We start from the raw sequence: 25,182 nt of genomic DNA, 5'->3' as shown, positions 1-25,182 counted from the left end.
TTGCGTGAATGAATGTGAGGATGCATGAACGTTGTACTGCCTGCAGACGACACTGTAGGTTGCCTATCCCAAGACATTCCCTCCTTTTTCCTTGCTAATGATATCCTGATATGATTCAGGTAGCAACGTGCTCCCCAGGGGTGACTCATGATGGGTTTAAGGAAATCAGGGCACTCCTGTTCCTCCTTGCCAGGGATTGGCCTGTGGGGGGGGGGGTCACGTGACACAGTTCAGCCAATGAGACTAAGAGAAAAATCTGCTCAGGGGATTATGGGAAAGAGTTGTCTCTAGCACAAAAAGAGAGAAAGCTGGAAAAAGAAAATGCCTGCTTCGTCCCCATCTTATCTCCTTACTTTTGTAGTTATTGTGCAAGGACATGATTCCTGGAGGGAAGGCAATCATTCATAAGCAAAACTGAACAAGCCCAAGAATGAGAAGCCAACCCTCTGAGGATGACAGTGTGGGAGGTGGGAGCCTGGTGAGATGACCCAAATGAGCTTCTGAGCCCGCCAGGAGCCCTAGGTGACTTGATGTCTGAGGTAAATGCACATCTTTGGTGTGTCAGCAGATATTCTGTTACTTTCAGCCAAAGCATCTTGCATTAACTCATTGTGCCTTCGTGATATTGTTATGGGCTGAACTGTGTTCGCCCCCAAATTCATATGCTGAAGTCCTAACCCCCGTACCTGAGAATGTGACAGTATTGGAGGTGGGGCCTTTAAAGGGGTGATTAAGTTAAAATGAGGCCGTTAGGGTGGGCCCTCATCCAAACTGACTGGTATCGTTATAAGAGGAAAAGTGGACACACAGAGACACCAGGGATGTACATATCCAGAGGGAGGACCATGTAAGGACACAGTGAGAAGACTGTCTACAAGTTAAGGAGACGTCTCAGAAGAAACCAACCCTGCCGACACCTGGATTATGGGCTTCCCAGCCTCTGGAACTGGGAAAATTACTTTCTGTGCTACTTCGTTATGGCAGCCCTAAAAAATATATAGATCTCTATTGTTATGATCAAGTTATTATCACCATCGTGAAAAAGTTCTTTGTTTTACCATAACATTGCCCCTGGGGAGCAGTTGGGACCTGAATGAAGAGAGCTTGCTCAGTATTCTATAACAAGGCAATCATATCAACCCAAGACTGGCCCTCTTAGTCCTCCACCCTTTACTTCATTCAGTAGAAACCTAGCAAACATCCCTCATGCGCTGGAGCTGTGTGGAATTGTCAGAGTATATATTTCGAAGTCAGGCTTCCTGGCTTTGCTTCCTAATTCGATCTCTTAGCAGCCGTGTGATCTAAGGCAACCTGGTTATCTTCCCTGAGTTTTCTCATCCCCAAAACACTGCTAAGAACACCCATCTCATAGAATCATATAAGGCCAGAGCAAGCCAGTACATGCAGAGGGCTTACACCAAGTACTTGACTCAGAGAATATTCTTGATGGATGGGGACCATTTCTCTTCTGAATACACAAAATGGACAAGAAAGGAGAATACGGTCATGTTTTCACTTATGTAACTTCAGTCTAATCCTCTCAACAAACCCTGTGACGGGGCATCACCAACCTGTTTTGCAGAATAAAGTGAGGTTCAGAGGAGTCATGTGACAAATCACAGTTTTAGATCATAGGGGCTGAGATTCCAGCCCAGGCCTTCTGATCCCCATAAGCCCTGAGCTCTTTTCTTCTGCACCAGAGATGCCGCCCTTGGTAGTGTAATTTTTTCCCAAGCACTCAATGTATGCCAGACATTCTCCTTTAATCCTCACAAGGACTCAGCGTTCACAACCTAGGAATAAATAACCCTGACATGGTTACACATGTTTACACCAGACAGCAGAATAAACTGACAAGCTATTGTGGGACTGAATGGAAAATGTGGATCAAAGGGAAGTGCCTTCGGAGACAGCAGGGAAGAAAGGCCAACATTAACTGTTCGGGAACGAGGGCTTTTGCTAGACCCTTGACTTTGAATAACCTTGAGATTTTAATATTGTTACACCTCCGTTTTACAGATAAGGAAGGCTCAAAGAGGGTAAGTAACATACCCCAGACACAGGAAAGGGAGGAACGTGAATCTGGTATTAACACAAACATGTAGCATCTTCCCCTGGACCAGGGCTTCTTAACCAGGGCCTGCTGCGCAAAGTAGAATATTCTGGAGAAGCTTTAAGACTACTGAGGGCTGGGCTGCACCTTCAGAGACTCTGAATGGGCGGGTCTGGAGTGGGGCCCAGCACAGGCATTGCTAAAGCTCCCACCAGGTGATTGGAATGTGCAGCCAGGGTGGAGCAAAGCCAGGCCACGCTGCTCTCAGGACTGAGCTCTGCGATCCTGGAACAGTCTGGGCCCAGCCCTGATACTACTAGACCCAGCTGGCTGCATAAAGGCCAGCTTTTCTCACTCCACCCAGAGAGGGAACAGCTGGTTCTTTCTTGAAGCAACATGAGCAAAGGTGAGGCCAGTAACTCATCACCCAACATTCATAGCAAGTTGAATATGGATTTTAGGCAATGGCATCACCTTGAGATTCACGAATATAGGGGAACCTTAAAATCAAATACAGGCATAGTTTCTCCCTCTTGATGGGCCAGAAAGCTGGAGCTGAAGTTTGTTTTTTACTATTCCTTGTAGTTCCTGAGTAGAGTTTTTGGTTCCCTGTATTTATTGTTTAAATGGGTACATGAAACATTTTATGTTTACTTCTCCAAAAAATGAAGTATAATTAAGTTGCTCTTTACATATGATTTTTTTCTTTCTGGGCAGTGGGGAGGGTGGTGAGGAAGCTCAGGGACCTTCATTCACAACAAAACAAAACAAAACAAAACTTTCCCTCTCTGGCAAACTGAGTTCCCATGCTGTGCAGTAGGGATTCACGTGATTGATGCCCTCTGGGCTCCCCTAATCCAGGTGTCCTAAGCAGAATGCACTGCTAAATGATCCCACCTGTTGTTGTTTTTTAAATTTTTATTGGAGCATAGTTGATTTACCATGTTGTGTTAGTTTCAGGTGTACAGCAAAGTGAATCAGTTACACATACACTTATATCCACTCTTTTTTAGATTCTTTTCCCATATAGGCCATGACAGAGTATTGAGTAGAGTTCCCTGTGCTATACAGTAGGTCCTTATTAGTTATCTATTTTATATATAGTAGTGTGTATGCGTCAATCCCAATCTTCCAATTTATCCCTCCCCCCCCACCTCACCCCCCCGGATCCCTTCAGCTTAAACACAGCAAGAAACTCGCTTTTCTTGGTTCAACCAAAAGTGGAAGTGGAAAGGGAGAGTTGAGGACACAATCAGCAAATTAAAGATTAGCTGGGACACATGGCTAGGGAATTGACCTTTGACCAAACATAAATAACGCCAGCACAGCTTCCCGCCGCCGTGTGCACGAAGAGATCCCAGGCCCTAGGAGAGCGGAAAGCAAAGGGAGAAACGAGTGGCATCAGAAGGGAAGGAGATGTGAAGGAAGCTGCAGGCGAGCAGGAGGGGAAGACAAGGAGGGGCCAGGAGCAGTCGCCTTGAACACAGAGGAGCGTCTGTTCACTGTTAACACCGCTCTTGCTCATCGCCCTGCACGATGGATATAATATTTGGCAGAAATAAGAAGGAACAACTGGAGCCTTTGAGGGCCAGAGTGACAGGTGAGCGTTTTCTATAAACGATGGGTGCTTATATGTTTAGATGTACACTTTTTTTCTGCTTATAAAAGTAATGCTTATTATAAATTATTTTTGGAAAATCTGGAAAGAGGTATATAGAGGGAAGATGATCCATAATCTAGATACATTCTCTGTGAAAAACTAGGTGTGCTTTTATGCATTGTAACAGTTTTCAAGGAGAGAGAGTCGTTCTCACTATTTCCAGGGGAAAAGTCCCGGGACTGCTGCAATTGGCGTACAGACAATGGGATTCTTCTGCAAATTGTGCTCTATCCCTCAGTGCATGATATATTTGTAAAGATGTGCGCGTCCTAAGTTAATTTCAAAGTAATAAGAGAATCGCGTGGGAGCGCCCACTGCTGCACATGCGCGCTGGGGGGCATCGCGGAGCCCGATGTGATTTCCTAGAAGGTGCGGTTTCAGGATGCGAGTACCTGCAGAGCCCAGGATGGGAGCCTCCTCAGGAATCTACGTTTCATGGGTTTTCTCTACCTCTTCTGCGTGGCCACTTTCGTGGGACCGTTTTGTTTAGACTCTGCAGGGCAGTGAGTGGATGTGAACTCTCCCGTCCCAGGAGTGGTGCTGAGAACAGGGAGGGCGTCGGCTCAGCCACACCACCGTCTTGGATAGATGCATAGTTTTCACAAGGACAGGACAACAGTGCCCTTTGTGAGGCAAGTCAGATTGGAGCTTCTCAGCTGAGGAATTGCCTTGGATGGCTTTTGAAAGAAAAAAAAATAGCTTTTATGTATATTTTTTCTGATTACAGAGGTAATGTGCAATCTATATGTGTGTCTATATTACGTATAAAACTTGGAAGTGCAAATGAGAACACAGGGAAATAAAAATCTGCTGTATTTCCATCTCTTAAGCACTATTAATATTTGAGCCTATTTAAGTTTTTAAAAGATACGTAAATATAGAGTACAAAGATCTATTAATAGATTTTATATATAAATACTTTTTCAAAAAACAAATGTACACTTACTGTTAACTTTTTATTTTTAAAAAAGGGATCCTTGACGCCTATCCTTTTATGCTCTGGGGTACCACGGACATTTTGCCATTATACCCCTTTACAGCTCATGTTTAGTGACTGCATGGAAATGCTTGGAAATTTTAGAAAACAAGAATCCTAGGACCTGAGAAGCTGAATGAACCTCTAGACCTAGATCAGCTGTTCTCAGAGGATGGACCCCAGACCTGCCGCATCAGCATACACTGGGCGCTTGTTAGAATCACAGATTCCCGGCCTCACTTCAGACCCTCTGAATCAGATACTCTGGGGGTGGTGCCCAGAAACCTGTGTTTTTACAGCCCTCTGGGTGATTCCAAGCGGGGGACCACTGCTGTAAATCAGGCCTCCCTACTGGGCAGGTGTGAAGCAGAGGGCCAGAGAGAAGCAGCAACTTGCCTGAGTCCCGGCGGCCAGCAGAGGATGGGCTCCAGCTTAGTGCAGGCCTCCAGCCCCGGGTCACGTCTAATCAGCTGGTCAGTGTCCGTCGGCAGACAGCTCACTAGACATTGTGCCTGTGTGGACACGTCTGCCGCGGGGGCCCAGGCCAAGGCTCTGGCTTCACGTCCAGCTGTGCATTCTTGGCTCTGAGGCTTCCTTGGCGAGTTACTTAAGCATTTTCTGACTCAGTTTCCTCTCATGTCTAATAAAGTCAACATGTACCTACCACATGAGATTGCCACAATGACTAAATGATTTAATCTATTAAAACACATAGTGCTCAATAAATGGTCTTCTTATTATGTCTAGGGCCTTAATATATGCTCAGATTCATCTCTCCCTGTTGTGCCTCAACCTGCTCCTTCTCCTGTGTCCTGGGTCTCTGTGAATAATCCCACCCAAGGCAAGAGACTCGGCTGCATTTTTTGAGCGTTCCCTTCCCCTTCCCCATACATTTAGTCAAACTCTAAGTCCCTTTGTTCCATTGGTTTCTCTCCATCCCCACTGCTGCTACCCTGCTCCTCCCTCTGGCCTTCCCACCTCCCTCTGGCTCCTCCTCCCGTCCACACTCCACACCACAGCCAGAAATAACTTTCGAAACCCCCAAATTTGATCACATTCCATTCGTATGAGAAGAGGCAGATCCTTAGAGACAGACCGTGGATTAGCGGTTGCTAGGGGCTGAGCAGGGGATGGGGATTGACTGCTAATGGGAACAGGGCTTCTTTTTGGGGTGATGGAAATGTTCTGGAGTTAGTGGTGATAGTTGCACAACATTGTAAATATTCACCAAAAAAAAAATAATCCTGAACTGAACACTTTGAAATGGTGGATGTTATGTTATGTGAATTTTATCTCAATTTTTAAAATTGCAAAAAAAAAATCTGATCCTATTCTCCCTGTTATGACCATCAAAGGTGTCCCATTCTTCTGAGCACCAAGTCAAAGCTTGGCGCGGTCTTGTTGACCTTGGTCACTTGGCCCTACTTAACTCTCCAGCCGCAATATTTATGACGTCCTCGCTTGAAAGTCACAGGCCAGCTCTTGCTAAACAGCTTGCACATCTCCTGATCTTTGAATTGGTCTTTGATCTCTGGGTTCAGGTTTCTCCAGAGATAAGAATTCAGGTGTAAGTCGTTTATTTGGGATGTGCTTCCTAAGGAACCCTGGGAGGGAAGCCAATGAAGAAGGCATTGTCAAGCCATTGACCACCAGGAGTCATTGGAGCCGAATCCTCTGGACAAAGCATAAAATATGCCTCGCATTGTGTCAGCCAAGGGCAAGGAAGTGGTGGCCTTTGACCCATAGCACCCCATCCATCTTTGGGTGAGAGCAGCTTTCAGGGTCATTAACTCTCCAGTGAGCTTCCAGCTCGTCCACGTGTGGGCAGAGCTGCTCCACAGTGAGAACAAAGCCCTCAGGTGGAGAGCTGTAGGCATTTGCAGAAAGCAGCCTTCAGGGAGAGGTGAACGCCAAGGGGACGTGGGCGGGACCCCAACAGCACCTGCAATGCTGTCCAATGGCAATATAACGCTTGCTCATGTGTAATTTAAAATTTCCTAATAGCCACATTCAACAAAATACAAAGAAACAGATGAAATAAATTTTAATAGTATATTTTATTTAATACAACATATCCAGAATGTTATCAGACCAACATGTAATTAATATTTTTAAATTGCTAATGAGATGTTTTACATTTCTTTTTCATACTAAGTCTTTGCAATGTGGTGTTTGTTTCACATTTACTGCACATCTCAGTTGGGACTAGCCACATTTCCAGTGCCCAGTTGCCACTCGGGGGTGGTGGCTACCACATTGGACAGCACAGCTCTAGAATGTTCTCTCCTCAGGCCTTTGCAAGGCAAACACCTACTCTCCCTCAAAACTCAACCAGGTCACCTCCTCAGGAAACATTCCTCACCCTCCTGCTCTCGCCCAGTTTCAGGGTGGAGTTCTGTTCCCCGCAGCACCCTTGCTGAGTCTGTTGCCTTGCCTTTAGCACAGTGTATTTTGAGTGTTTTCCTTTGTTTTCGTCTCTTAATGGATGGGGAGCAACTTGGAGACAGGGATGATGCCTTTTCATCTTGGTATCCTCAGTGCTAGCACAATGCCAGGCATATTCTTTCTGGAAATGCACGGATGCAGCAAGTGGTGCAGGGGCTATATGGCCACTTCTTTTAGCTTTTTGGTTTAGGTGCAGAACTGGAAACTAAATGTTCTTTCTCTCGCCAGGCAGGATTCCAGCATGGCTGCAGGGGACCCTGCTCCGCAATGGGCCTGGGATGCACACAGTGGGCGAGACCAGATACAACCACTGGTTCGACGGCCTGGCCTTGCTCCACAGCTTCACAATCGGAGACGGTAAGAGCACCGTGTGGTTGGCCATGGCTGCCGTAACAAATGACCACCAATGGAGTAGCTTAAAGCAACACGCATTTAATTCTCTTACAGTTCTGGAAGTCGGAAGTCTAAAATGCGTTTCCCTGGGCTAAAATCAAGGTGTCGGCAGGGCTGTATTCCTTCTGGAGGCTCCAGGGAGAGAATCCGTTTCCTTGCTTTTTCTAGCTTCTAGAAGTCACTTGCATCCCTTGGCTTGTGGCCCCATCTTCATCTTCAAAGCCAGCAGCATAGCATCTTGTGGTCTCTCTCTTTCTCTCTCTGTCTCTCTGCTTCTATCATCACATCCCCTTCTCTGAGTCTGACTCTGTCTCTCTCTTGCTTTTTTTTTTTAATATTTATTTATTTAGGCTGCTCAGGGTCTTAGTTGTGGCATGCAGGATCTTTGTTGCAGCATGCGGACTTCTTAGTAGCGGCATGTGGACTCTTAGTTGCAGCATGCAAACTCTTAGTTGTGGCACGCATGCGCGGAGTCTTACCCACCGGACCATCAGGGAAGTCCCCTGTCTCCCTCTTATAAAAGCTTTTGTAATTACTCTAGGCTCACCCAGATAATCCAGGATAATCACCCACTTCAAGATCCTTAACCCAATCACGTCTATAAAGTCTCTACTGCCCTGTAAAGTAACATATTCAAAGGTTCCAGGGATTGGGATGTGGACATCTTGGGAAGCCATTATTCAGCCTACCACAAGCACAAACCTCCCTGGAAAGGTGGCCAGCGTTGTTTTTCAGCGAGTTCAACCGGAAAAATAATATGCATTCTCAGTAAGGTGGGCAGGGACAGGTGGAAGTTTACAGGCTTTGGAATCAGACACACATCAAATTAAAATAGGAGGAGTGTAGAGCTGAAGAGAACAAAGTGAGCATATTGCTCACCAGGCCGGGAGAGCCAGGTCAGTCATGTCCCTGAGAGGACACTGAACACAGAGTGGAAGGTAGGAAGTGCCGCAACTAAGGTGAAATTCCGAGTTCAGATGACTGACTCAGGAGGTGGATTGTCTACTCTCTGCTACTGGCCATTGAGCTGATTTATGTCACAAAGTACAAGCCGGGTTCTTAAAAGGTCTGGAATGGGTTCTGGGAGGCTTCAGCAGGCTCAGGGCCATGTGGTAGGGTTCAGCGTGGTGAGAGTTTTCTCTGACCCCTGTGTTCCAGCTTGGGCAAGCTGCAGCCACTCCACCTCCCTGGGCCTCGGTTTCCTCATCAGTGAAAGGAGCTTGATCGTCCTCCCTGGAAAGCTGTTGTGATGATCAGAAGTACTAGGTGTCCAGCAAGGATCTGATGCCTGGTAGATGCTCAGTTGATTAAAAACCACCATCATAGGACCTCCCTGGTGGTGCAATGGTTAAGAATCTGCCTGCCAATGCAGGGGACATGGGTTTGAGCCCTGGTCTGGGAAGATCCCACATGCCGTGGAGCACGCCTAGAGCCCATGCTCCGCAACAAGAGAAGCCGCCACAATGAGATGCCCGCGCACTGAGACGAAGAGTAGCCCCCACTAGCCGCAACTAGAGAAAGCCCGCGCGCAGCAATGAAGACCCAACACGGCCAAAAATAAGTAAATAAATTTATAAAAAAATAAAGTAAAATAAAAACCACCATCACTGTTGCTGGGTTTGAATCCCAGCTCCACCATCCTAACTAACACATACCTAAGCTGTGTGACTTGGCCAAAGTTACTGACCCTATCTGTGTCTCAGTCTCCCCATCTGTAAAATGGGGCTATTAGTAGCATGTCCCGTAGAATTGATGTGGAATTTAAATAAATTAATATGTGTGAGGGGCTTTGTGTAATGCCCGGCTCATCATATGTGCTCCATAAGCGTTAGCTATTATTTTCACATAACTGTCATCTCTTTCAAGCTAGTCGGCAATTATTTTTTGAGTGCGGACTCTGCCAGTGACTTGCTCTAGCATTTCATGAACAGACACCATGAACGCCATGAGCTCCGAGTTTGCAAAAACTCACAGTTTTTACTGTGACTCAGCTACAGGGTGGGTAGTTCCATATTTCCCGACAGCCTTGAGCCTTAATTGTCCCCCCTTTTCCTAAACAGAAGTTCCCAGTGATTCTTGGGGACAGAAGTGCTGTTCTGGATGAGGTGCCTGAGAGGTAAAGTAACAGTGGCTTCCCTTCTCTGAGGCCCTGCCTCAACCGCTGCCAGGTCCTTCATGGTCCATTTCCGATCTCACATTCATGTGTGTGGGAGGTACTCTTGTCTCCTTGCACATGTGACACTGAAACTTTAGGGAGGTTAGGTGACTGATCCAAAGTCACTGACGTAGGGCTGGGATCTGAACTTGTCTGGAGTTCGTTTGCAGCCTTCTCTCCTGTCCTCAGCCCAACACACACACACACACACACACACACACACACACACACACACACACACACACACACACATATGCACACATACCTCTGAGAAATGGCAGGTGCTTAAATGGTATCCTTCAGTAGAGAATCCAGGGACAAGGGAACCAGCAGGGGATGACCGAGCCCTAGCCATCTTGCAGAAGTATGGCTGCTGTCCACCAAAATCCTTGAGTGGGCTAAATGGGCCAGTGACCAAAGTTATCCCATACTATTTAGACTTTCTAAAAGCTTCTAGTAGGTTTTCAAACTAAAAGTTTACTGTCAGAGGTAAGTAGCTGTTTTCTGTTCTTTTCTGAGATGGTCAGTCAGGTGCAACCACAAGAGGAGACACAGAGAGACTCAGGAAAACAAAGGTTATTCTACCCACAGGTGCTGGAGACAGGAGGCGAGTGGCGCAGGGCACATGGGAAAGACACCAGGGTGGACGGGAGGGAGAAGACAGGAGCGGGGTGAACTCTGAGACCGAGGCCTTTATTGGGGTTTCTGAGGGCAAGGCAGGAAAGGGCAGAGTGAACAGCCTAGGACTGGCTAGTTGAACAATTCAGTGAACTTTGGGCTGTAGGGATGGTCCCTAGTTGCCTGGTACCTGATCCTGGGCTGGTTAAGGCAGAGGGATATTGTCTCTGGGGGTGTATGAACCAGATGGAGGATTGGTTAGTTTGCATATCAAAGACCTAGTGGATCCTTTCCTACCTCTAAGAATTGTCTGGTCCAGGGAGACACAGTCTTGCCCCAGCCAGAAAGGTTTTTTAAGGTGTGAAAACATCATAATATGCAGAAAATTTTAAATATATACAATAAAGCAGCATGAAAGACAGTTCTGTTCATAATCTGGAATTGGCTAGAACGTGGGAGGAATGGAGACTCTAGCCAATTACTCGCCCTCCCCTGCCTGTCCTGCTCTTGAACCTGGGCGTGTGTCAAGGGTGTGTGCTCCACTCTGCTTTGCAATGATCAGTGTGCCGTTCTCCAGCCTAGGGTGGAGGCCCCAGAGTGCAGGGTCCCTGTTCAGATTGTTGTATCTTCATCACTTAGCACAGGGTCTGGCCCACAGGGGCGCTTAGGAACTCTGTGGAGCTGAAATGACACAAACAAGGTGAAGATGTTTTGGTAGAAGGAGGCAATACTCCCCCAGTCCATCTCTTCAATACTTGCTACAGGGAGTGCTTGCTGGCCATCGGCCTAAGTGGTTCATGGCCATCCACGACTCAGCCCTCACTGCAGCTCCTGGGGAAGGGACCACTGTTACTATCTCGATTTTACAGATGGGCGTCTAAGGCCCAGAGTAGCCAAAGAACTTACCCAAATGCACACAGCAAAGAAGTAGTGGTAGTCAGTTATAAACTCAATGCTCTTTAAATCCAGAATCCTAAGTCCTAAGCATTATGCAATCCCTACCCATCCCCCACTCCATTCCCCAGCTACCATCTCTCCGCAACTCTCCAGCCCAATCCTCCCAAGGCTGCCAGATTGCCAGTGTTGGTGTAGCACAGCTTGGCGTCATCTCTCCTCTCCTCTTGAACTCTCAATGGCTCCCCAGTATCTAACAGTGGAAATATAAACCAAAAATGTTAAGTACTACCATACACAATTTAAGAGGACAATGCACAGGGCAATCAGCATTCTCTGATTTGCAGGTAACACAAAGCCAGTATTTCTCAAAAGGTGGTTTGTGGGCTTCCTGCATCAGAATCCCCCAGGATGCTCATTTAGGTTGTGAATCCTGAGACCCCACCCAGGGCTTGAAGGGTAGGGATAGAGCATCTGTGTTTCCAACATGTTTCCCAAATGACCCCGAGCACACTGGTGGTTTGGGGCTTGGGCCTCCATGATTTTTTAAAAGTACCAGGTGGTTCTAGTGCACAGCTAGCATGGAGAATGGAAATTAGTGCCAAACCAGGAAGAAAGGACTGGAGTAAGAAAGTAAGAAAGCAAAAGACAGGAAAATGACTCATAGCCTTCAGCAGAAGTCACTAGAAGATAATGCTTTAAAAAACTAAAAAAGATTTGAATAAAAAAGGCAGAGTGGAGATGGGGAAGCCGGGTGAAGGGTATACAGGAGCACTCTTTTCTGTAAGTCTAAAATTCTTTCAAAATTGAAAATTTTTATAAAGCTGGCATGGAGATGAGTCAACCCAGGTCCCTCTTAGCAGCAGATTTGATACTTTTCCAATAAGAGGCAAAGTCGGTGTCCCGTGAGGATTTGAATGTGTGAATTCCAAGAGTCAGAGTCACAGAGAGTTTTTTTTTAATTGGAGTATAGTTGATTTACAGTGTTGTGTTAGTTTCTGCTGTACAGCATAGTGTATCAGTTATACATATACATATGTCCACTCTTTTTTAGATTCTTTTCCCATATAGGTCATTACAGAGTATTGAGTAGAGTTCCCTGTGCTGTACAGTAGGTCCTTATTAGTTATCTGCTTTATATATAGTAGTGTGTACATGTCAATCCCAATCTTCCAATTTATCCCTCCCCCACTTTCTCCCCTGGTAACCATAAGTTTGTTTTTTTATATCTGTGACTCTATTTCTGTTTTGTAAATAAGTTCATTTGTATCATCTTTTTAGATTACACATATAAGTGATATTATACAATATTTCTCTTTCTCTGTCTGACTTACTTCGCTCAGTATTACAATCTCCAGGTCCATCCGTATGGCTGCACATGGCATTATTTCGTTCTTTTTTATGGCTGAGTAATATTCCATTGTATATATATATATACCGCATCTTTATCCATTCCTCTGTCAATGGACATTTAGGTTGCTTCCATGTCTTGGCTATTGTGAACAGTGCTGCAATGAAGATTGGGGCGCATGTATCTTTTTGAATTATGGTTTTCTCCAGATATATGCCCAGGAGTGGGATTGCTGGATCATATGGTAGCTCTATTTTTAGTTTTTTAAGGAACTTCCATACTGTTCTCCATAATGGTTATACCAATTTACATTCCCACCAACAGCAGAGTCGCAGAGATTTAGAGGCACAAAGCCTCTCCAAAGCTGACTTTTTCAACTGTTGTAGCTCCAAGGTAGTCTTTTGGAAAGTTTGCTTTAAAGTTTTTTAATAAAAAAAAAAAATATGTGTATATCTCCCACCCCACCAAATAATCACACTTGACCCAGTTCTGGAAGATCCCAGGCGGGAACACGTCTGTTTACTTGTGTCCCTTTAGAAGGAATGTGGTTAATTGGGCTCCCGAGAGCAGGGTGCTAGAGAACGCTCTGTGCCTCCTTCTTTAATCTCAACCTCAAAGTAAGTGTCAGCCTTGAGCAATTCCAGAGACACATTTCCCCACGGCCCTCTGAGCGCTCCCTGCTCCGGGGCTAGTTGTTTGTAGGATATGGGCTGCCTGTCGACAACCAGCCTGGGCTGGGTGTTTATGTTTCATATGAACAGAATTCAGCATTTTAGGCAAAGCACATTAGCCAGTACCTATGGGTGGCAGCCCTCAGAGAGAGTGACCGCGAAGGGCAGGCTGGCTCAAGGGGAGACCAGAGTGGCCTTAAAGCTGGTCCTGTGTAGCATGAAGACCAGTAGGTGTGGCCTCACCAGCCCCCAGGTGAATCTTCCTGCCTCCGGGATTTTGGAGAATTCAGAACTGCAGCCATCACTTATCATGTGCGTGCTGAACGCCAGGGAGCCAAACTCCTTCTATCGTCCCATCTCATTTAAAACTGCCAACCCTAGTTGGGGAGGACTGTATGATCCCCAGCTTCCAGTTGAAGAAACTGAGGTTCAGTGACAAAGGGACTCACCCAAGGTCACGTGGCTTGAATGGGGACTTGCCCAGAGCCAAAGCCTTGCCCCAGCTACCTACTATATCTGACTAGCATATGTAGCTTTTTATTGAGCACCTACTATGTGCTAAGTGCTTTACAGGCCTTAAATGTTATAGCAGCTCTGTGAGGAAGGTATCAGGATTCTCATGTCAGAGCAGAGGGGACTGAGGCTTGCCTCTGACACAGGGTCAAGTGCATGGCCGGTAGATGATGGAGCAAGGATTCATATCCACGTGGAGACTTGAACCTACTTGGGGTGGAGATCTTGCCTGTCCCACTCACCATTACATACTCACATCCTGGCCCATCCAGGTGTTTAACAAATAGTGATCAAATGCATGAACCCCGGGCCCAGTTAGCCCCAGAGCCCGTGCTCCTAACCATTCCTCCATGTTCCTTTCCGCTGCCCCAGGAACAAAGCTCCCCCCACCAAATATCTCAGAGATACTAATGTACAGTAGCCACCCCTGAAAAGATGCTTGCAAAGAGGACAGATGATTATCTGACACACAGTTTACCTCCTGAAGACTGGAGAAAGCACCAGAAAGTCTTTCATGGTCTCTTCTAATTTTATCATGACGAGTGTTACCATTATTGTTGTTGTTGCCACTTAAATGCACAGGTTGGAGTCATCACTGCTGAAACGTACACTCACATCCTTTGGAAACAGAGGTGAAAACGCAATCCTGAGGGCAAAACTAACCAAGACTGTTAGAAGTCAAGATAGTGGTTCCCCTGCAGGGTTGGGATCGGGGAGGCTAGTACAGGATGAGATATGAGCGGCCTTCCCAAAGGCTGCTCACATTCTGTTTCTTGATCAGGAAGTAGTTTATATGGGTAGGTTTAGTTTGTGAAACTTCACCACACCATACAGTTATGATAGCATATTTCTATAGGTATATTTTTAATAACAAGGATCAGATAGAATGGTCAATTGACATGGTCGCTGTGTCAGGATCTTCCAGTTGCCAGCTTTTGAGTCCAGTTTACCACTTGCTAGCTGTGTGGCTTAAGGCAAGGTACTTAACCTCTCTGTGCCTCAATTTATTAGCTGGGAAATGGGCCTGCAGGGTCATGAGTGCCCAAGCCCTTTGCACTTCATTTTGTAAGAAATTTGAAACCTTCAAGCATTGTTTAAATTTTGTTTTATTTGGCTGTTAATTAGTAAATGACATTAAGTTGATTTTTTTTCCCCTAAAGAATACATTTCTTAGAGTCTTCTACACACTTCTTATGTTCAGAGGATTAAACCAGATAATACACATAAAGTGCCCTCACAGTGATTAGCACACACATGCTCAATAAATGTTAGCTCTTAGTTTCATTTCCTCTCCTGAAAATATAAAAATGCCCTGGGCAAGAATTTCTTGGGATTCAGTCTCTCCTTGAAGCCAATCATTGTGACAGTAGATACATGATGGGCGTTTCTCTGATGAAGCTCTTTTTTATGGGAACAAACTGTCAGTATGTCCTGGGCCCTACTTTTTTGCATATTATAATTGTACCAACCCTGGAAGCATAGGTTATACTACAGCAAGGAATGTGTTCTCTAGAGGGGAAAAGTCAACATAATGTCATTTGCTAACTAATGGCAAAATAAAATGAAACAAAAACCCTAGAGGTTTCAAATTATCTACCAAATGAAGGTCAAAGGCCTCAGTATTCACAGTCCTGAAGACTTAGTAAGGTCCCCACCTGGCCCCCAGCCTCATCTCGTTCCTGCTGCTCCCAAGTGCCCGGTGCTCCAGCCCACACTGACTTAGCCCTTCCAGGAAGTGGGCTGTGCACCCCACCCCCAGGTCTTTGCTTACAGACTTTCTGGGGAGAGTCCATGGGAACACCTGACCCTCTCTCCTAGCCCCACCTCCCGGATCTGTTGCAGTTCAATTCTACTCATCCTTCAAGGGCTTTTTCAAGTGCTACCTCCTCTGTGAAGCCTCTCCTGACACACCCACACCCACTTATGAAGAGTATATGTATCTCTCTCCCTCCATATCTCTCTCCCTTCTTCCCTCTCCCCTCTCTCCTCTCCCCTCTCTCCTCTTCCCTCCCCCTTCTCTCCCCAGAAGGAAACTGTGAATATATTATATGCTATTCTACATGGTAAAAGGGTCTTGCAGATGTGATTAAGTTAAGGACCTTGAGATGGGGAGATTGTCCTGGATTATCAGGGTAGGCTTGGTGTAGTCATAAAGGAAAGAGGAAGGCAGGAGGGTCAGAGTCAGAAAAGATGTGACAGCAGAATCAGAGGTCAGAGTGATGCAGCCACAAGCCAAGGAATAAAGGCAGCTTCTAGATTCTCCCCTAGAGCCTCCAGGAGGAACTAGCCCTGCTGACACTTTGATTTTTGCCTTGTAAAACCCATTTCAGATGATGTCTTCCAAAACAGTAAGATAACAAATTTGTGTTGTTTTAAGCCACTACATTTATGATAATTTGTAACAGCAGCCATAGGAAATTAATATAAGTCTAGAACCATCTGGTATATTTTCAGGTTGGTCTTGGTGGACTGGTCAAGAGTCCATGCTTTTCTGGAGTGAGTCAGATTCTCTGCAGTGTCATCAACACATGTACTGACCCTCTGCTGTGTGCAGAATTGGGTATAAGGGTGCTCCCTGGTTGCAAATAGATACGAAATGTTACTCCAGGGGCTAAATTGTCAGTGTAGGGCTCCCAGAACTGAACTGGGCCCTGGAGAAACCTAGCCTAAGTACAGGGCCTTCTGGACCAATCCTCCAAATCTGGACCTTACCTGGAAGGATACAAATATGGTGGAAGGGGTTGTTGATGGCCTGGGTCGGCACCTCTCTGGGTGATGCTGGGCGAGGGGATGGAACATTTCTGAGCCTCAGTTCCCTCATACGAAGATGGAGCTGGGAACAGGAATACTTACCTGGACATACTGTTGTGAGTCTCAACCTTGCCGAAATGTGTGTGAGAGTTCCCTCCAAATGCTTGTTGTATCTAGCACACACATTAAAGGGACTGTCCCAGTGAACTCCCTCCCCACCCACTGCCCATCAAATCCCTGGAATGGCTGAAATCAACTTCAAAGCCCTGTAAAGGTGTCAGTCTGGGATGATTCTGCTGCTTCTCTTTCAGGTGAAGTCTATTACAGAAGCAAATACCTGAGAAGTGATACCTACAATGCCAATATTGAAGCGAACAGGATTGTGGTGTCAGAATTTGGAACAATGGCCTATCCGGACCCCTGCAAAAACATATTTTCCAAGTAACTGTCCATTTTGAATCTAGTCCTGCTTTCCAATGTCCTTTACAGTCAAAACAAGCAGCGTTTGCTCCTGACGGCTGTCTTTAGGTTGGGTGGAAAATTTCCCGTGATGGCCTTTGACCATATACGCTGCACAGTTTTTGATCACTGATAGCAAGAGAAGCAAAGAGCACCTGACAGATTGTTAGGTATTCTCCCACATAGCTGGTGGGGGAGCACTTTGGAATTATCTATCAAAATTACAAATGCACATTCCCTTCAGTCCAGAGGGGTACTTGCTTGTGTCTGAAATGACAAATGTACAAGGTTATTCATGGCTGAATTATTTGTTATGATGAGGAACTGAAAATAACTCAAATGATCATCAACAGAGGAGTGGTTAAATAAATCACAGTAACACTACAGGAAAATACCAGGCAGGTATAAATAAAGGAATGAGGATGCTCTCTACGTTTCAAATGAAAGATTTCCAAGATATACTGTTAAGTGGAAAAAAAAAAAAAGCAAAGTGTAGAAAGAGCATATAATATGCTATAATTTGTGTAAGAAGGCAGGGGGAAATCTAGATTTGTTTTCTGGAAGGATGCATGAGGGAGGTGGGGAACTGATGAGAGGAAGGATGGGGGAAATTTTCAGTTGTATACAGTTAAAATCATCTGGGTTGTGATGCATATGAATGTATTACATACATGTTCAACACTTAAATTGTTGGCCAGGGAATCAGGCCAGCCATCAGTACCTCCTTTCTGATACTCTTTAGACATAGAAGGGTTGTGAAATGTCTTAGGGGTAAACTGGCCCAGAGAGGGAAGCTGGCTTCTGCTTTTCCAGAACTGACATCATCTCTCCAGTCCTAGTGTCCAGTGCTGAGTCCGGCACACAGCAAGCAGGGAACTCCCATTCCCTGCTGGGGGAGGAGCCTGGGGGAGGGGGAGGGAATGAATTTAAAACCGCAGCCTGTGGGGCCTCCTTGCTGTTACACTGTTTGCAAGTAGGGGGAGCACTAACCAGTACACAGGGTCAGGACTTCCTGCTTTGAGTTTGCCTTCTAATCAAATGATCAGTTCTTAACTCATAATTAGTTTGCTTTGCTTTTTCAAAAATCTAATATCCTGGACAAAGCTGGGTAACCAGGGTGGGCTCACATTCCTGCCCAAAGCAGAGATTAGCTGTTTTGCTAGTCTTTGGGGGGCCATTACGGGTATGACTACGATTTCTGTAGAACTTCTTAAAACACTTCAGAACAACCCACCAGCTCTTGATGGCTCTGGTGCAGGAGACTTTTGGATTTGGGGGGACCAGGAGGGCTCAGCGGGCAGCCTTGTTGTCCCAGCTGACTCCCTCCTTAGCTGATTGAATGTGGTGGTATTTTTGGGTAACTTGATCTCTGAGTCCTCAGGATTCCTCAACGGACCCATTGGGACCCAGTACTTTTTCTCCCTTAGTTGAAGCAGAGTGTTTTAAGTGGTGGGAAAACTAAAACCATCTCGAGTAGAACTTTCCAGCTGGGTGGACACAGCCATTGACCCCGTTGACTTGCTTCCTCCCCAGAGCTTTCTCCTACCTGTCCCACACCATCCCTGATTTCACAGACAACTGTCTGATCAACATCATGAAGTGTGGAGAAGACTTCTATGCAACCACGGAGACCAATTACATCAGGAAAATCAACCCCCAGACTCTGGAAACCCTGGAGAAGGTATCAGTAAATCTACAACCAGCCTCAGTTCCTGACTCAAGAAAGGGACCCCCTGCAGGAGGCCAGGAGCCTGCAGGAACTCACAGAGGAGCCCTCCTCTGATGCCCTTGGGTCTTGGGCTCTCCCAGCTCAGCACTTAGCACTAGATTCTAAGCTTCCTTACAGCAGGACTGTGCCCTGTCATCTTTGTGTCTGTATTCATTCCTAGGGCTCCCATAACAAAGGAATACAACAGAAATGTATCTTAGGTGGCTTAAGACAACAGAAATGTATCCTCTCACAGTTCTGGAGGCTGGAAGTCTGAAATCAAGGTATCGGCAGGGCCATGCTCTCTCTGAAGTTTCTAGGGGAGGATCCTTCTCTGCCTCTTCCAGCTTCTGGTGGTTGTTCCTTGGTTTATAGGAGCAACCAATAATTTTTGTAATCCAATCTCTTGTAAAGCTACAAATCATTGTATGAAGGCCCACCCTAATCCAGAATGACCTCTTTTTAACTTGATTACATCTACAAAGACCCTATTTCCAAATTTAGGCACCAGGAGTTAGGACTTCAACATATCTTTTTGGAAGATCCAGTTCAACCCCTAACAGTGTCCATAGTCCTTGGCACTGAGTGGCACCTCAATGGAAATTTCAATGAATGACTATACTGGGCCACCCAGGACTCCCAGCAACCCTGCCTTGTATTGACCTGAAGAGGGAGGCATTAGGCACAGAGCAAGGGCGCAAAAATCAGAGCCCAAGCAGATACCTTTCCTGGGTAGAATCAAGTCTACATTTTCGTGAAGATCAATAGACCCACTTTCAATTTTCTCCAGCTGGCAGTTCAAAGCCTGGATGTCTTTGCAATACAATTTAACGAGGAGAGAACGAGGTATCACCTGACTTTTGGCTGGAGGAGGTTGTGCTATTCTAGGGGAAGAAGGGCGGGCAGTTGGTTCCTGGGCCACCCCACTGCTCTATGGTTGTGGCTTGTTTGGAGTCGGGATCATTATTGAGCTCATTAGTCTCCTTTCCCTTTGACCAAATGTTTTTGTAACCTTTCTGTTCCCAGAATAACCCTATGAGAGAGGCCTGGAGATTTATGCCTCTGTGGGATGCAAAAGGGGAGAATTTAAATAGCTTCACCAAAGAAGTGGCCAAGCTTAGCCCTCAGGCTGCCTCTCTGCCCAAGTTGTTACTTGGAGCTCTCTGCAGTGAGGCGTCCTGTTTCCATGCTGAGGCCACCCGGCAAGGCCAGGTGACAGGCTGGGTGTGACTGTCAGAGAAAACACATGTAGCTCACCAAGTCCCCTGCAGCCTATCAGCTGTGCGAGGCCCCCTCGAGGTTACATCAGGCTGCAAGAGGGAACATCTCCTTTAAAGGTGATGTCTGCCTTATTTTCAGATCAGGAGATGTGCAAAAATAACCATCATCTGTCTGAATCTGGAGTCAGTCAGCTTTTCACAGGATTTCACCCTCTCCCCTTTTAAAAACCAGGTGGCTGTCATGTTTTGCAGGTTGATTATCGTAAACACGTGGCTGTAAATCTGGCGACGTCACATCCTCATTATGATGACGCTGGAAATGTTCTCAACATTGGCACGTCCATCGTGGACAAGGGGAAGACAAAATATGTGATCTTTAAGATCCCTGCCACAGTATCAGGTGGGTCATTCTGGGGGTGTAATGGAGTACAGACACCAAGGTGGCTCTTTCGGAAGAGTTCTGATTTTGGTTGATAACACAACACTCAATCTGACACTTGCCTGCACAGATGATTCAGAGGACCGTGAACTCACTTTTCTCCTTTAGGAGAAAAGAAATGATGCTAGGCTTCCTTTTGGAAGAAGTGAATCCCTTTGCTATTCCAACCTCCTTTTCTTTAGGTTCCTGTTCATTAATTCATTAATTTATCCATTATTCATTAATCATCTACCTATCAATCCATCCATTAATCTATTCATCATCCATCCATCCATCCTTCCTTTCTTTCATTCATTTTTTAGTTTTCTGACAAACCTCTGTATGTCAGGGCTGTGCTGTCCTCTTTCATCCCAGCCCCTGAAGCCAGGCTCCCAGGGTTGTTCAGGGAGCTCAGCCCTGCTGGCACCCACTCCACATCCCCACCCTGTTCTGCGGGCCTTCTGGACCGTCTCCATTTAGGGGCAGGAACCTGGCGTGGAGCCCAGGCCGATTGTGACTGCGTGTTCCTGAGGGGGAGGAGGGCTGGGCTCCTAGCCCTTATTTGTCCAGGACCCTCTTGGGAACCACACCCAGGAGACCAGGCCTCCAAGAGTGGCTGCGTGGGCTCAGGAGACAGTACAGAACTATGAGGGTGCTTGGCTAGACCTTCTGGTTTAGGAAGGCCGGTTTCCATCTGTGATCCCTGCTGGCCCCCCTCCCTCACAGTCCCGTAGAGCCCCCCCCTCACCCCCGAGCAGATTCCAGGCTCTGCTGGCAGATGGGAGCCCCCAAGGTCAGAAGGTACAATGCTTTTGTTAAATGGAACTCCCATTAATTAAGCCAATAAAGGGATATAAGGGCCCTTTGGGATCCTAGAATGCAGACCTGGGGGTGGTTAGGCATTTGAGTTTGCCACCTCATATTACAGAGGACTGCGGGCCCCAGGGGGATCAGGTGACATGCCCACGGCTCACAGGAGGTACCCTCTGCACACCTGGTCCAGGCTGGCAGCTTCGCTGGGATTCACACCTGTGTCCTGCCTCCCAGGCCAGGATGCCTTTCCTTTCAATTTGCTTTGTGTGCCATTTGTTTGGTGAAGAAAAGAACTACCCCACAAACCCAGAGCATCCCTCCCACCAGCCAGCTGTTTACAGTGTGCACAGGTGGCCACAAGAAAGGTGGGGACGCTTGCATGTAACTCATTATAACCCAGCCCCAGGCCTGGGTGGGGAGGCCTTTTGGCCAGCGGGTGACTCATCCTTGCAGAGGAATAAGAAAGCACCTTCGTGGTGGATGCTGAGCAAGGTACTTGGACTCCTGCAGGATTTCCTTTGGTCTCTCCCTTCCCTCTAATAACAGAGTAGGCAGCCAGGCTAAGGGGCCTGTGTCTTTTCGGCTTAACCCTGTGCCTTTGGCTGTAATGATGGAGCGTCCCACCAAGCCCTAGTTTCCCACCTGTAAAATGGGAATCCTACAGCCTACCTTGACTGTCACAATCTGTCACATTACCATAGGCATTTAGTCTCATTCCCAGGTGTTTCAGAACGGGCAATGCCAAAAGAAATTCATAGAAACCCCATGAAATACACGTCAAATGATGGTTCTCAGCAACATGTCAAAGCTTAACCTTGGGAAGCTAACCCCCTGCCTGGGAGCTTGACGGAAATGCAGGGCCTCGGGCCCCACCCCACAGGCTGAGTCACACTCCACATTTTGTCATGACCCCCAGATGATCCGCGTGCATGTGAAAGTGAGGAACATTGCTCCAGAGCAGGGGCTGGCAAACGTTTTCCGTAAAGGTCCACAAAATAAGTATTTGAGGCTTTGCCGCCTGTATGGTCTCTGCTGTGTCTTCTCAACTCTGAACCTCGAAAGCAAAGCAGCCGTGGACCCTGCAGGGGCCACGCTCCAGATAAACCTCTATTTAGAAAGCAGGTGGAGGCTGGGTTAGCCCCGTGCTGGAGTTGCATACGCCTGGCCCAGAGGCCCGGTGGTCCAGAGGCCCAGAGCCTGGGGATGCAGTGGTTGTGGATGCCAAACCAGATCTCACGGGGGAAGGGCCCCGTCCCTGCATCAGCCAGGCCGCAGCGCCTTCACCCGGTTTGTTGTTGGCTCTCATTTGAAGGTTCTTCTCAGCGGCCGGGTGGGTTTGAGAGGCCGCGCTGCGGGAGACGGTGGCCCCGTCGGGGGCCGCCAGGCCCTGCGCCGTCCCTGAGGCTGGCTTCTCTCTAGAGGGCGGGAAGAAGGGGCTGAGCCCCCTGAAACACATGGAGGTGTTCTGCTCCATCGCCTCCCGCGCGCTCCTCTCCCCAAGCTATTACCACAGCTTCGGAGTCACCGAGAGCTACATCGTTTTCCTCGAGCAGCCTTTCAGGATGGATATCCTCAAGATGGCAACCGCCTACATCCGGGGCGTGAGCTGGGCTTCCTGCCTGGCTTTCCACAGGGAGGACAAGGTAAGGCAGGGCCGGCGACCCCACCGCACGAGGACGGCCAGAGCAAGATGGAGGTCAGCAGGCAGGGCGGCTCTGGGAGGGAGGCCATCAGCTGCCACGCCGTCTCCCCAGAGGCGTGAGCCGACCTTCCAGCGAGTTCTGAAGCTGGGATGGCCCTTCACAGTGGTCCCCAGTTAGGGCAAGCGGCTGGGCCTTTGTGCCCCGACGTCCATAAGTCAGTGGAGCAGACCATCCCCAGAAGGGCGTGTGACCTTGGGCCAGGCAGCCTCATCAGCCAAAGCAGCCCCTACTCGCCCAGCAGCAAAGGGGCTGCTCCTCAGCCCTGACCCACACCTGGCCTCCTCCAGCCTCCACCATCCGTTGACAAGGCCCTTTCAGCATCCCTGCTGGGGGCGGGGAGGGGATGTCACAGATCATTTAGACATCATGATGATAGAGCGTCCCACCGGATGGTGTAACAGAAACGTCTTCAATTTAGGTACACCTGAGTGGAGTGCTCAGAATATCTGTGTGCCTGGATGTACACGTAGCTCCCTGTATATGTGACGTCTGCATGTGTGTATGTGTATATACATGTGGGTATGAATACATTATTCATGTATAGGTGTATCTATGTATTTATGTGCTATTGTTACTTGTGAAAAATAATCAAGTGATTCTCAGTGTCATCTATTCAAATAGCACACAAGTGTAGAAAGCAACAGATCAAGTCCCCTTCCTCCTCCCCATCCCCATTCCTCCCGCCTCCCCGCCCAGCCCCCTCCCGAGGGAACCACCACCATCCATTTGACACCCTTCTCCTCTTTCTGCGCACCTCGTGCATCTTCATGTATCCATACAAATATGTGTCCCGCGTGTGGCTGCCGCCTCTCTAACGCCTGCATTCTCAAGGAGGAGAGTGAGGTCCTCGAGGGAACAAAGGGGTTAGGTGAGATCCCTCCTCTGCTCAGAACCTTCTGGTGATTTCCCGTCTTCCTCAGAATAAGATCCAAAGGCTTCACTCACCAGCCCATAAAGGCCCACATGCCCTCATCCCAACCGCTGGCTCCCTGCTCACGTGGTCGCCTCCTACACCTCAAACCTGCCAAACACGTTCCTGCCTCAGGGCCTTTGATTTTGTGTCCCCTCCACCTGGAATGTTCTTTCCCAGATGGCTTTCTCCCTTGATCAATCCCGGTCTCGCTCTACCCTCCCCCACCCCTGAGGTCCGCGTGTCTATCACAGACCCCCACCCCCGAAAGGCTTCTCCACCCCCCACTCCATTTTCTCAGTCGTGCTCATCCATCGTCCTTGACATGTTGTATATATTGATCACTGACCCTTGGCCTCACCCCCACTGAAATATACACTCCATGAAAGTGGGCGGGTGGTTTTATTTTATCTCTTCAGTTCCCCAAAAAGTGTCTGATGTGTCTTAAGCCCTCATATGAATGTTTGTGGGTTGAATGAGCTGGGCAAGGGGGCCAGCAGGGAGCCAGAGGAAGTGGGTTTGCTCCACAGGACCATGAGCATCCCGCCGGCAGGAGTGTCAGAGCCCTCTAGGCCTCCAGTCTGCAGCCCCTGGGGACCTCTGGCCCTGGAGAGTCCCACAGTGAGAAGACAGAGCCCCCGAGGACGAGGACGGGGCACAGAGCCCTGGGAAGGGCTTTGGAATGCATTTGGAGAACTTTCTGAGAAGTCCCTGTGTCTGACCCTGGGATTGGGTTTATGGGGAAGAAAAGCCTACAATAACCACGCCTGTGTTCACCTCCCCAAACCCACCCTCCCTCCCAATGCCCTCTTCCTCTGTACACTACTCCTCCCCGCTCCCCCACTTAACTTCAAAGCCTGATTCTGGGAAAGGAGAGAAAGAAGCAATGAGCCAGAGGAGGTGGGGAAACGGCAGCCTGGAGCAGCCCCTCCCTCCTTTCAGAAGGAGGATGGTTAGGCCAGAGCTGCCAAACGAAAGAAAACACCCCTTCCCCTTGGATTAGGCAACTGGGGCTGCAGATATGGCTACTTGCCACCCAGAGTGATACTGCCTGTGACACCCAGAGGTGCATGTGGACGCCTAATGAGCTGATACTCACATGGGCTCCTTGACTAGACCGGTCACTTGGCACCGCAGCCCTCCAGGGAAGCCAGGTTACTGGGAAAACCACACCTGCAGCGGGCAAAGGTCAGGAGAGGGGATCCAGGAGGGGCTTTAGGGGCGCTGGCCACCAATGGGACCTTAGAGGGCTGGACCTGACTGTTTCTCCTCAACCTGGCCTTGCCTGGGAGCTGGTCTGTCGCTGCCCACCTGGATCACAGTCAAGTGAAGGCTGGGGAGATGGTACACTCTCAGATCCTGTATCTCCCCAGATACTGTCCTCCTGGTGAGGAAGGGGCCCTGGCAGCAAAGCTTCCCTCCTCCCTCAGCACTTTTGCGTGTGCCTGGAGGTAGTACAGAGAGGCTCATA

The 25,182-nt window shown here is 47.8% G+C and overlaps 1 protein-coding gene across 1 annotated transcript in view; it reads left to right on the top strand.

Moving 5' to 3' along the window:
- The first annotated feature begins 3,403 nt into the window (after window positions 1-3,403).
- Window positions 3,404-25,182, top strand: part of BCO1 (beta-carotene oxygenase 1) — a 37,103-nt gene continuing 15,324 nt past the window's right edge. Inside the window, exons 1-6 of the mRNA XM_007182590.2 lie at window positions 3,404-3,653; window positions 7,363-7,491; window positions 16,792-16,921; window positions 18,473-18,620; window positions 20,120-20,267; window positions 22,518-22,741. Of these exons, the coding sequence (XP_007182652.2) occupies window positions 3,590-3,653; window positions 7,363-7,491; window positions 16,792-16,921; window positions 18,473-18,620; window positions 20,120-20,267; window positions 22,518-22,741 (843 nt within the window). The 5' untranslated portion in view covers window positions 3,404-3,589. The remainder of the gene's footprint in view (window positions 3,654-7,362; window positions 7,492-16,791; window positions 16,922-18,472; window positions 18,621-20,119; window positions 20,268-22,517; window positions 22,742-25,182) is intronic.

Source organism: Balaenoptera acutorostrata, chromosome 19 (genome assembly GCF_949987535.1).
Source record: "Balaenoptera acutorostrata chromosome 19, mBalAcu1.1, whole genome shotgun sequence".
Taxonomy (NCBI): domain Eukaryota; kingdom Metazoa; phylum Chordata; class Mammalia; order Artiodactyla; family Balaenopteridae; genus Balaenoptera; species Balaenoptera acutorostrata.
The sequence above is the reverse complement of the archived record's forward strand: the minus strand, read 5'-3'. Positions and strand labels throughout refer to the sequence as shown.